At 43.6% G+C, this 11,827-nt stretch overlaps 1 protein-coding gene across 2 annotated transcripts; it reads right to left on the bottom strand.

The window, feature by feature from the left end:
- Window positions 1-5,014: 5,014 nt before the first annotated feature.
- On the bottom strand, window positions 5,015-11,797 carry LOC308283895 (uncharacterized protein). Of its 2 annotated transcripts, none has more exons than XM_080724411.1 (3): window positions 11,642-11,797; window positions 9,828-9,969; window positions 5,015-8,918 (listed from the first exon to the last, which is right to left on the bottom strand). In XM_080724411.1, the coding sequence occupies exons 1-3, from the start codon at window positions 11,776-11,778 to the stop codon at window positions 6,081-6,083; spliced, it is 3,117 nt and encodes a 1,038-aa protein (XP_080580537.1). In that variant the 5' UTR covers window positions 11,779-11,797; the 3' UTR covers window positions 5,015-6,080. The 2 variants fall into 2 exon arrangements, with proteins under 2 accessions (XP_080580537.1, XP_080580538.1); XM_080724412.1 differs by having other exon boundaries at window positions 9,828-9,966.
- Window positions 11,798-11,827: the final 30 nt, after the last annotated feature.

The raw sequence follows: 11,827 nt of genomic DNA, 5'->3' as shown, positions 1-11,827 counted from the left end.
GCACGCACACACGCACGTACACACACATTCCATCAGAGTAACATCTGCCACCAAGAGCTCCTTTCTTTCAAAGCAAGCTTTTCCCTTGGCACGAGAGAGGAGAGATTGGAGAGATGAGACAAAATAAATCCTTCCTTATAGTATAATATAATTGTAAAACTAATGGATAGATTAATGTTACATTCATGAACACAAATAGAAAGCTAAGAGTTTAGGGGAAAACTAAAGCAAGTCCTGTAGTCACTATGTTCCTGACACCATATTTTTGAAGAGGGCAATTTAGAGTTAATTTAGAATTTAGAGTTAATTTACAGTATCTATAGAGAACTGACCTTTAAAGATGCAGTGCTATGATTTATTTCCCCCCTAAAATATTAACGAATATGCCCATAATTTCACACACACACACACACACACACACACACACACACACACACACACACACACACACACACACACACACACACACACACACACACACACACACACACACACACACACACACACACACACACACACACACACACACACACACGTAATCAAAAAAATCAACCAACAAACTTGTTTTTTACAGAGCATCGCCCCCTGGCCAATAACAATACACAGAAGACTCTAGCACAGGGATGGGCAACTTTGATAATGGGCCACATTGCATATACTGTCGGGCAGAAACCTATTATCTCTGTATTATAACAGTAATTAATGCCCTACTTTGTCATTCTATGTCACCCAAAAGTATAAAAATGATCCGATCTATTATCTATATGCTCAAAACGCTTCTCGCAGTGCAACGCGTTTTGAGCTTATAGATCGGATATTTTTGCAATTTCTTATTGGAATCCTGAAAAGTAAATGTAGTATTTAATTTCAAATGCATTTAGTTATACTTTATGAACTTAGATACAAATACATTGGACATAAAAAGACAATAAATTGTAATTCTAGACATTAAGCTACTAATATAGACTGAATTGTAACAGCTTAAATCAATTATATATCAGAATTCTGATATTAACCTGCTGGGAGCATTACGTGAAGGTGGGGGCCGGATGTGGCCCTCGGGCCGCCAGCTGCCCATGTATGCTCTAGCGGGTGCACTCATTCAGCCCCTCTATGACTATGGAGTCCACGTGACATATGGTATCGCGATGCCTCAAAGGCCCTAAAACAAGGCTCCAAACAGCCCAAAACAAACTAAATAGGGTCCTGCTTAACCTTCCTTCTCGGGCTCACTTCACTGACGTCACCGTTATTCACTTTTCAAGCGTGGTGTACAACATACACTACACCAAGATGCCCACGTACCTGACAAAATACTTCCAAAACGTCAAGGATGTCCACAATTACAACACCAGAGGCAGCTCCACAGATCATGTTCAATCCAGATGCGGCTCAAACAAAGGGTCAAATTTGTTCTCCTGCTATACCATTAAAATGTGGAACGCCCTACCGAAGGCAGTAAACCCACTTACAGGCGGCTGCTACTCGAAATTCGTAACAACTTAGCCTAGCCTTACCTCCCCCTGACCTTTCTATTTTTTCTTTATAGTACTGTGCTATGTCTGGCTGTCATCCAATACCACTGAACTGTATACTGTCATGAAACTGTACCTTTTCCTATGCAAATAAATACTTCAAACACACGCACAGTACACACAATAATTTAACGCAAATGTGCTTGAGAAGGGTAGGATGACATCTAAAACGTATATCTCGTACCCCTTCAATACCTCCTGCTATACACTAATGTGTAGCCTATCTGTCAATCTGGGGCTATTTTTGTTTTCTTTGATTTTATTGTCTGCTGTTGTTGTCTCATTCATTAGTTTTTTAATCGCTAGATAAACATCTCCATGCAAAAGAATACTGAAGCTGAACTATGTGTCTGTCTGAATAATATTTATGTTATAACTGCCCAGCCCCAGTGTTTGAGTCAATACTGCAGATCAGTGATTCCCAAGCAGTGGTTATTATGAGTCACACGTATTAAATAGTCCCCTTTTTCCCTGATAAATATTATTAATATTACTAGTAAGACGCCTCAGGGTGACCATCTGGCCAGTGATGTATATCGGACCAGTTACCCATATATGGAGACCCCTGGTACCCATATAGGGAGATCCTTGCCAATGCGTGCGAGTTTGAAGTCGGTCCCATACATGCACATGACCAGGGCTTAGCGGTCGGATCTGTGGCTCTGGACATCCAGATCTCTGTATCTGTCAGTCCTTGACTGTCCCTTTTATGGCTATGTATATGGAGATCGTTGATGTCATATATGCCGCATGCCCCCTTTAGCCAATATTAGGATTAGATAGGCTTAAGTGGTTAATTCATAATGTATGTATTTTTGCTCAAGCTTGAACGTTTGGGAACTATATTCCTGGTCAAATATTACTATAAAATTTGTACTTGCTTTTAAAAACCTTTGTTTTCAAAAGTACATGATTCGCAGCATTGTACTTTCTCAAAAAATATTAATAGAGAAAAGCAAACCTACAGGCTGTCAACGATCAACTCGTCCTAGACTCTTCGCCCTTCTGGCCCCCAAACTGTGGAATAAACTCCCCATTGCAGTTAGATTTTGCAGTCTGACTCACTCCCTAGCTTCCGCTGTGTTCTGAAGACTCAACTCTTCAGACTCCACCTTAGCACTTGACTACCCTCAATGACCAAATTGACCAATTTATAGTTTTTGTTGGTCTACCTACATTTTTATTTTTCTTAGATCACTATTTCTATGCATTTGATTTATTAATGTCCTAGCAGTTATGTTACCACAAGCAAGTATTTGCAGCTGCCACCAGCTCCAAACAAATCAATCTACATATTCCAACACAAGTCACAGACACTCACTCACACACAGGACAACATAGAGCTGGGTGGTAATCGGGCAGCGTTGGCACAGTGCCCTAATGCACATCACTGGCACACAAAAGGAAACCCAGATGGGGGGGGGGAGAGAGAGAGAGAGAGAGAGAGAGAGAGAGAGAGAGAGAAAGAGAGAGAACAAAGCGAAGCAGATGGAAGAAAGGAGGAATAAAGATAAATATTAAGAAAGCATACCTCTTCTGAGCTGCACATCATCATGGGCGGCGTGATCTTCTTGATTCGACTAGTTTACTACACTCTGGTCTGCATGTCTGTCCATTAGTATGTCTCCCTCAGAGTTTAATCTGTCTGTGCTTGTCTGTAAAAGTCTCTCACTCTGTAGGTCTACCTTTCTGTCTGTGCCTGTGTTTAATCGCTGCCAGGAGATTATCGAATTTCTGTCTGTCTGTCTGCCTGTCTGTCCATCCGTCTGTCTGTCTGTCTGTGTTTGTCTGTGTGTTGGTCTGTCTAGGTATGTTGTCCCTCCTGTCCCTGCATCAGTGCTTGTCCGTCTGTATCCCTGCACATCCTATGTCTGTCTATCTACAATATAACAGACTAGAATGTGTTCATGTGGTTCCCCCTGCTTTAGATGCAACAGCAGTCTGTATGTCTATCTGGCCAGCAGAGGCAGCAGCACAAACATACACAAGGGCAGACACAGTCTGGCAGTCAGTCATAGTCAGACAGACAGATGGACACCCAGACACACAACCATGTTGGGGTGAATTGCTCCACGTCAGTCAGATAGATGTAAATAGACCTGTGTGTGTGTGGGTGGTACATGCCGTACATGTCCCTAATGATGTTGTGTCAAACAGCCAAATAAATCTCCCCACTACGGACCCCCAGTTTGCCCATCCAAACTGGAATCTATACATAATATAGGGCACATTATGCCACAATACCCCCCCAACCCCTACACACCTTCCATTCTCTAAATTCACAGTCTCATCATGCCTCAGTTCAACAATGGCTCGCAGTGTTTTCAGCCACAACACAGCTACTGTAATGAACAGAGATGGTGAGATAGATTTGTGGAGAGACACAGAAAGGAGATTGGAAGAAGACAAAACAGAAAGAAAAGGGGAGAGAGAGAGAGACTGGATCTTTGCCATATCCTTCCTGTTGTGAGCTAATGAAGCAAGCAAAGGCTTGGACCGACCACACACACACACACACACACACACACACACACACACACACACACACACACACACACACACACACACACACACACACACACACACACACACACACACACACACACACACACACACACACACACAAACACAATACAAAGCCTATAGGCATGTCCCCCAAAACACATGTATGCCAAATTGAAGCCTTTCACCTGGTGTGTGTGTGTGTGTGTGTGTGCTCGCAGGCAGACTTGTATGAAAGGGAGGGAGGGATGATGAGAGACGAGCAGGGCAAAGCAGGTGAAAGGAAGATGGCAAGAGAAAGGAGGTGGTGGAGGTATAGGAGATGTGAGAGAGAGGGAGGAGACAGCTAGAGGAGGTGGAGAGAGGATGAAAAAAGATGCAGGAAATGGTGGAAAACATATACATCCACATCATAAACGAGTGACTGAGATCACTGATGTCTTAAAGCCTACTATGACATCACTGATACCGCCGCCATGGTAACAGCCGAATGCTGAAACAGAGCCCAAGATGACTGACATCACTGATACGTCTTAAATCCTACTATTATATGAGCCGATACTTTCACCTCAGTACACAACACAACGGGCAAGGACTATTGTAACCATTAATTTACCGAATGTCTGTCTGTACTCCGACGTCATAGTACTGACGTCACAGAACTGGCCTGGACAGCAGTGGACACGGAACACCATATATGGGTATAAATGAGAGCCAGACAGAGATCTCCATATCATGTATGGCCATGAAAAGGACGCAGACAGACAGGCACATACAACTGGATGTCAGTGGTGACTATTCTTCCCAACGGGCACCGGTCTAGTGCATATAAATAGTGTTCTATGATATTCTATTGGAGATTCTGGAGGAAAATCAACACTGCACATTTTTGGGGGGGCTGACATTTCTTTATTATCATTACCCTCAAAACAAAGAGAAACTAAAATTGCCCACCAGTAAACTACTCATCCACTCAGTTACGTCACTAAATTATATTAAATTAGCAAAAAATAAAATAAAATAAAATAAAATGCAACACTGAGGGCTAAGGGAGACATTCACAGTCAGAACCCCCCTTTTTAGTTTTCAAAAACATGTTTACGTGTCCCTTCATACTCCAGTGTGACTTCGGCCAGTCATTTCAGTAAGTAAGCAGTTTTCATTATTTTCAAGATGGAATATCAGGATGGCAGGTTCAGTTCCGCAGCCCTGAGGGAGGTTTCTCCAAGAAATTCAAAGTACCCACACCAGACATGGCTTTGATCTGTTTGTGTGTTTGTGTGGGTGTGAGACACTGGTACTTTGAACCATTCAGAAAACCTAAGCCCAGAGTGTTCACATTCATTTCCATCATATTTATAAAGTGCTTTCCCCTTTTTGTCTTTATGTAATCCAACCTAGGTCAAAAGCAGGTCTGATGTGCAAGGTGACCGTAAGGCACTGCAAAGCGAGCCCAACAACCAGCTTAGAGATAAAATAAACCAAAAGACATCAGGCAGAATTTTTGGGGCACCAAAGGAGGGAAAAGAAAAGCAAAATATCATTCAAGTAATTTTCTTAAGTGCTAAAAAGCTCAAACATTTCAGCTCAATAAGAGCTTAGCTGTTTAAATGAAGGCTTGCGCTTTACATCAGCAGTGGGCGCCATACTACTTTACACAGTATACATACTTTACATACAACTCAGATTCACTCCTCTTTGACCTGATGAGTCACCCATGTCCAATGCTGTTCAAGTAAGATTAGCAGGAACCGATGTAGGTCCAATGTCTGAAAGGATTCTATATATTATATTTCTATATTATATTAATTATTTAATGCTCAGGCTCATTTCATGGCATCGTTCATTGTAAACATTGCTAAGGCTGACCTCTCTGAAGGCAGAGAAGTATCCAACTCCTCTCCACTTCAAGTACATTAAGCTGATGGCAGTAAGGGGGGGGGGGGGCATCGATCTGTCGCCGGCTCAACCAGTAGTACTTCACTGTCATTTGGCATCTTGGTAGAGTTGAAAAATGAAGAGTGGACCGAAATGACAGCAACATCAGACAAATTCCCTCTGAAAGCGCTGTCTCTCTCTGTCTTTTAGTGACACAGGTCCTCCAGAGGTCTGAAGCTTTCTGAACTCCTCTTTCCAACCCTCATTCTCCTCTCCATCATCTTTGTTTTTCAGCAATTTCTTCCTCTTATGTTTTTGTGTCTTCATCTCTCCCTCCTCCAGGCTCTTCTGTTTCTTCAGTTTCTTGTGTTTAGTCTTTTCCCTCACACCTTCCTGGCTGGCAGGTGACCGCTCTCCCTCCTCCATCTCTCTATCTCCGTCCGCCTCTCTTCTGCCTCCGCTCCACTCTCTCTCTCTGTTCCATGGGTCAAATTCACCTCTCTGCCAGCCCTCTCCTTTGCCTGGCTTCGGCCTTCCTCTGGCCAGTTCCTCCTCCTCCTCCTCTTCCTCACTCTGGCTGAGGTCAGGTAGGAAGGCTGAGACGTCCATTGCCCTCACAGGCTGTGACACGACTCTCTCCAGGTTCCCTTCTGTCTTTCTATCCCTCTCTCTGCCCTTTAACCTCCCTCTATCTCGGTCCACCTCCTTCTCCCGGTCCCTCCCTTTGTCTCGCTCTGTCCCCGGGGTCCCAGTTCTGTCCTTGTTCATCAGCGTGATTGTGTCTGAACTCTGTGGGCTGGCAACACTCCCGAAAACCCTGTCCCAAGATCTCCATGGACCCTGATCATCTTCGCTGCCCGCGCACGAGGCTTCTACCCAGTTCTTATTGTCTCGCCCTGCTGATCCCTGTCTCACCCGGTCTTCCTCCACTTTATTATTCTTTATTAGGATCTGTGTTGAACCCCACACGGGCCTGCTCTCTCTGGGCGGGTTGGGTTCTGACCGTCCCTGGATACTCGTGGAGGACTTGAAGGGGAGTGGGCCTCTCTCCCTACCAGTGCTGTAGGTGGGAGGCAGTGGGGAGTTGTAGGCTGAGCGACGGGTACCAGGAAGTCCGCTGGGGGGAGTGTGATGGATTTTATGATCTTGATGAGGGGGAGGATAGTTACGATGACGATGGCCTTCCTGTTGCTCTATGGAATTGTCTTGGTGGATTTTTGGAGTAATGTAATCAGGAACTGGTTTAGATTCAGTACTATGACAAGGAGAGGAGTCTGCAGAGGAAGATGAAGAGGAGGAGGAAGAGGAAGAGGAGGAGGAGGAGGAAGAAGAGGAGGATGTGGAGGAGCAGCGTTCCTTCTTGCCAGCACGGTCAATCCACTGATCCTGAGCACTCTCTTCCTCTCTCTTCTTTTGCTCCGAGCAGGTTGAGGAGGAGGAGTGGTGAGAGGAGGAAGGAGGTTTTATGTGTCGGTCGGGGGCCATTTTGCAGCTCTCCCTCTCACCCTCTTTCCCTGTCTCTCTGTTGCAGCACTCTTTATCCCTCGTTCCATCTTTGAACCACTCTCTGTCCTTTTCCTTTGCTCCGTCTTGCTCCCGCTCCACAGTTCTATCCTTCTCTTGTTCACTGGCTTTCTCCCTCCCTCTGCCAGCAGGGGAGGAGCTGGCTTTAGACCGTTTACTGTCAGGTCTACATTTACTGTCAGATCTAACTTTACAGTCAGGCCTATCTTTACTGTCTGATCTAGTTTTACTGTCAGGGCCAGCTTTACTGTGAGACCTATTTTTACTGTCACGTCTGTCTTTAGCGTCAGATCTAGACCTACTGTCAGGTCTATCTTTACCATCAGAGGTCATTTTGCTGTCAGGCCCAGCTCTACTGTGAGCTCCATCTTTACCGTCAGGTCCAGTTTTATAGTCAGTTGTGTCTTTAGGATCGGATCTAATTTTACTGGCAAGTGTATCATTACTGTCTGGTCCGGTTTTGTAGTCAGTTGTATCCTTAGGATCAGGTCTACATTTTCTGTCAGGTCTATCTTTGCTGTCACGTCTATCTTTGCTGTCAAGTCTTTCTTTACTGTCAGGCCTGTCTTTGATGTCATATCTTTCTTTACTGTCAGGCCTGTCTTTGATGTCAGGCCTGTCTTTGATGTCAGGCCTGTCTTTGATGTCATATCTTTCTTTACTGTCAGGTCTTTCTTTGCTCTTGGGTCTATCTTTGATGTCAGGTCTATCTTTGATGTCATATCTTTCTTTACTGTCAGGTCTTTCTTTGCTGTCAGGTCTATCTTTGATGTCAGGTCTATCTTTGATGTCAGGTCTATCTTTGATGTCAGGTCTATCTTTGATGTCAGGTCTATCTTTGATGTCAGGTCTATCTTTGCTTTCAGGTCTATCTTTGATGTCAGGTCTATCTTTGCTTTCAGGTCTATCTTTGCTGTCATATCTTTCTTTAATGTCAGGTCTTTCTTTGCTGTCAGGTCTATCTTTGCTGTCAGGTCTATCTTTGCTTTCAGGTCTATCTTTGCTGTCAGGTCTATCTTTGCTTTCAGGTCTATCTTTGATGTCAGGTCTATCTTTGCTGTCATATCTTTCTTTAATGTCAGGTCTTTCTTTGCTGTCAGGTCTATCTTTGATGTCAGGTCTATCTTTGATGTCAGGTCTATCTTTGATGTCAGGTCCAGTTTTACAGTCAGCCATATCTTTATTGTCAGCTCTAGTTTTATTGTCAGATTTATCTCTGCCACTAGAGGGGGCTAGAGTCCTGTCTGTGTGCGACTGAGGGGTGCTGGACCTCTTCTCTTTCTCCCCTCTGTCTGGCCTCTCCCTGTTCTTATGTCTCTCCTGCATTGCCTCCATCTCCCTCGGTCTCTTTGTCTCACCCTCCCTCACTTTTGCCATGGGGACGGACAAGGGAGGGGCCATGAGGCCACTGGGCTGAGCTCTGATCTCCCCCTCTTCCTCTTCATCAGATTCTTCTCTGTCCCACTTGGAACGTGGCATCTAGGGTAGAGGGATAGAGTCAGAGAGAGACACAGCGAGAGAGAGAAATGAAGATGGGGAAATATTGTAGCAGGGTTCCCACACATCTTTACCAATTAATTTCCAAAACTTTTCCAGAATATTTAACCCAATTTCCAGCTCAATAACGAGTCACCTACTCCTATGTGCAATGCCCAAAGACAGGTAGTGTATGCCAGTGGTTCTCAACCTTTTCAGGCCGTGACCCCCGAAATAATCATGTTTTAACTGGGGACCACGGCACCCTGGCGAGCACTAAGAGTTGAGGAATTTTGTATAACACTGTTTTATTGTGAAAATAGCAGATCTACATGCTCACAACGCCTCGCAACGTGAGGCGTTTTGAGCATGTAGATCGGCTATTTTCACAATGTTTAATTTGTCATTTCAGAGGTATTAACAAAATCAATAACCAATTACTTTTTTTTTATCCAGGACCTTCCAGGACTCTCAACCTTTTCAGGCCGTGACCCCCGAAATAATCATGTTTTAACTGGGGACCACGGCACCCTGGCGAGCACTAAGAGTTGAGGAATTTTGTATAACACTGTTTTATTGTGAAAATAGCAGATCTACATGCTCACAACGCCTCGCAACGTGAGGCGTTTTGAGCATGTAGATCGGCTATTTTCACAATGTTTAATTTGTCATTTCAGAGGTATTAACAAAATCAATAACCAATGACTTTTTTTTTATCCAGGACCTTCCAGGACCCTTAATCAATTCCAAAACCTTTCAGGTACTGGATTTTTTTTATTTTTTTTATTTCAAAATATTTCCAGGAATTTCATGACCGTGGGAACCCTGTTGTAGTGAATTAGACATTGCGCACTACTAAGAGCAAAAATAATGGAAAGTGTGAGTGTGTGTGTGTGTGGTAATACACCTCACCTGTATAATAACTATTTCGTCCTCAGTAGCTCTGTCTTGGGAGTATTCTTCCAGAGTTTTCACCACTGTCTTCCTGTGCTGGTGTTCCTCCCCGCTCACGCCTCCTCGACGCACTGGACTCCCCCCTGCAGAGCTGGTGCTGCTTCACATACAGGCAGACAGGAAGAACATGCAGAGGACAGCTTTAATAATTGAAAACTATGTACAAACTGAACTCAAACGGACCATATTCTGATAAAATATATTAATGTTTTGTTGTTGCAAACTGTTAATAAAGTATTAACAATCAATCAATGTGTGCATACTAGCCAGTTATCATGTCTGTCTCCTGGATTGCATGGTGAAGTCTACGTACAGTTAGGGTTGGGCGATTAATCGATTCTTAATCAAAATCAGATTTTTTTGTTTGGAAGATAAAAAATTGTAATAGAAAATCGTCAAAACGAGATTTTCATTTTAATTCTGGTACGGATCTCGCTCATTAGAGCCCTGCATGGGGCCAAAAGTCCATAGCCCGGTCCTCCTAAAACACAAGTTCTGCAATATAATAAGCCCGAGTCCGACACCAAATTAATGTAATTTCTCTCTGACGTTGTCACTTTATTAATCCCCAAATTGATCTTTCTTTGTCTACGGTTTGGAATTATTTCAAGGCGCATTTCGAGCTTGTGGATCTGCTACTTTTGATGCTTTTGAATGACGCTGTGGTGTGATCAAGTAGGGCATTACTTTATGAAAAAACGAAATGTGAAGAGTATGGCGATAAGAGTTTTCTGCCCGACAGTAACGATATCTACTGCTTGCTCTGGTCTTCCCTTGTCTGCAGACTGCTGTCTGCTTTACTCTTTACACTTCTGTGATGCTTCCTGAGGTCTGGTGTGTTTTGGGGTTTATTTTAAGATTACATTTGGGCATTTTATGCTATTATTTTGATTGGAGAGTGAAGAGAGACAGGAAACAGAAAGTGGAGACATGCTAGACATGGCCGGAGTCGGATTTGAACACTTATATTGGACAAATGGTCAGTGCACTGGCTGCACCACAAGGCACCCTGTTTTTATTTTATGTTCATTTGCTATTACAGTCTTTCTTTGATTACCTGCATTTTAACCAGTTTTTAGGCTTTTACAATAACTCAGTTATTGTTTCATTAATATTAGCCAACTGGCTAAATAATTACTGGCATATTCAAGCAACGCTGATTTGGGTGCTCTGTCCCCTACTGTATATACTGTAAGCAAACTTGTAAATAAAAACAATAAAATAAGACGTACTTGATTGATATGTATTATTGTACATAGATATTTTTACATACCGTATATAGTATGATTAAATGTTAAATGTTAATTTTTGAGCGGTGGTTACACCGTCTCCTATACGTGGCCGTGTGTGTATGCGTGCGTGTGTGCGTGTCTGTATGTAGCCTGAAGTACCTTTTTTCACCACACATGTTAAGGGAGGGGCGCTGTTGTTCAGGCCAGGCACACACACACACACACACACACACACCCCACACACACAGGCACCCTCCCCCCCCCCCCCCACGACCACCGCTCAGTTCACACGGGTGTGATTTTTTTAACGTATAATTGCAGATTAATCAAATAATTAAATAATCAAATAAATAGACATGATTTAATAATCAAAATTTCGATTATGAAATTATTACTGGTTAGCCACTGCCCTAGCATGAATGAGAGATATCATTAACCACATGAACCCTAGCCTCTCTGATCTGGGCATGTCATGTAACAGGTGAACATTTGATGAAATACTTAAACATTTGACCAAACTAATTTGATGAGGACCCTGACCTGGCATAGTCCACGATGTGGTCTGGAACCCTTTCTGGGTCTGGCCCCCTCTGGTGACCCCTGCTACCTTGTGCCTTGGACCCATATGACATCGACTCCTCTCCTTTGCAACTCCTCCTTCTCTCAGCTCCCGGCATCTTCTTTCCTTTTCGCTTGGTCTCCATCACCTCCTCCTCTCCCCAGGCC

The sequence above is a fragment of the Nannobrachium achirus genome (genome assembly GCF_963921795.1).
Source record: "Nannobrachium achirus genome assembly, chromosome: 4".
Taxonomy (NCBI): domain Eukaryota; kingdom Metazoa; phylum Chordata; class Actinopteri; order Myctophiformes; family Myctophidae; genus Nannobrachium; species Nannobrachium achirus.
Note: the sequence above shows the minus strand (reverse complement) of the source record. Positions and strands in the feature narration are given on the sequence as shown.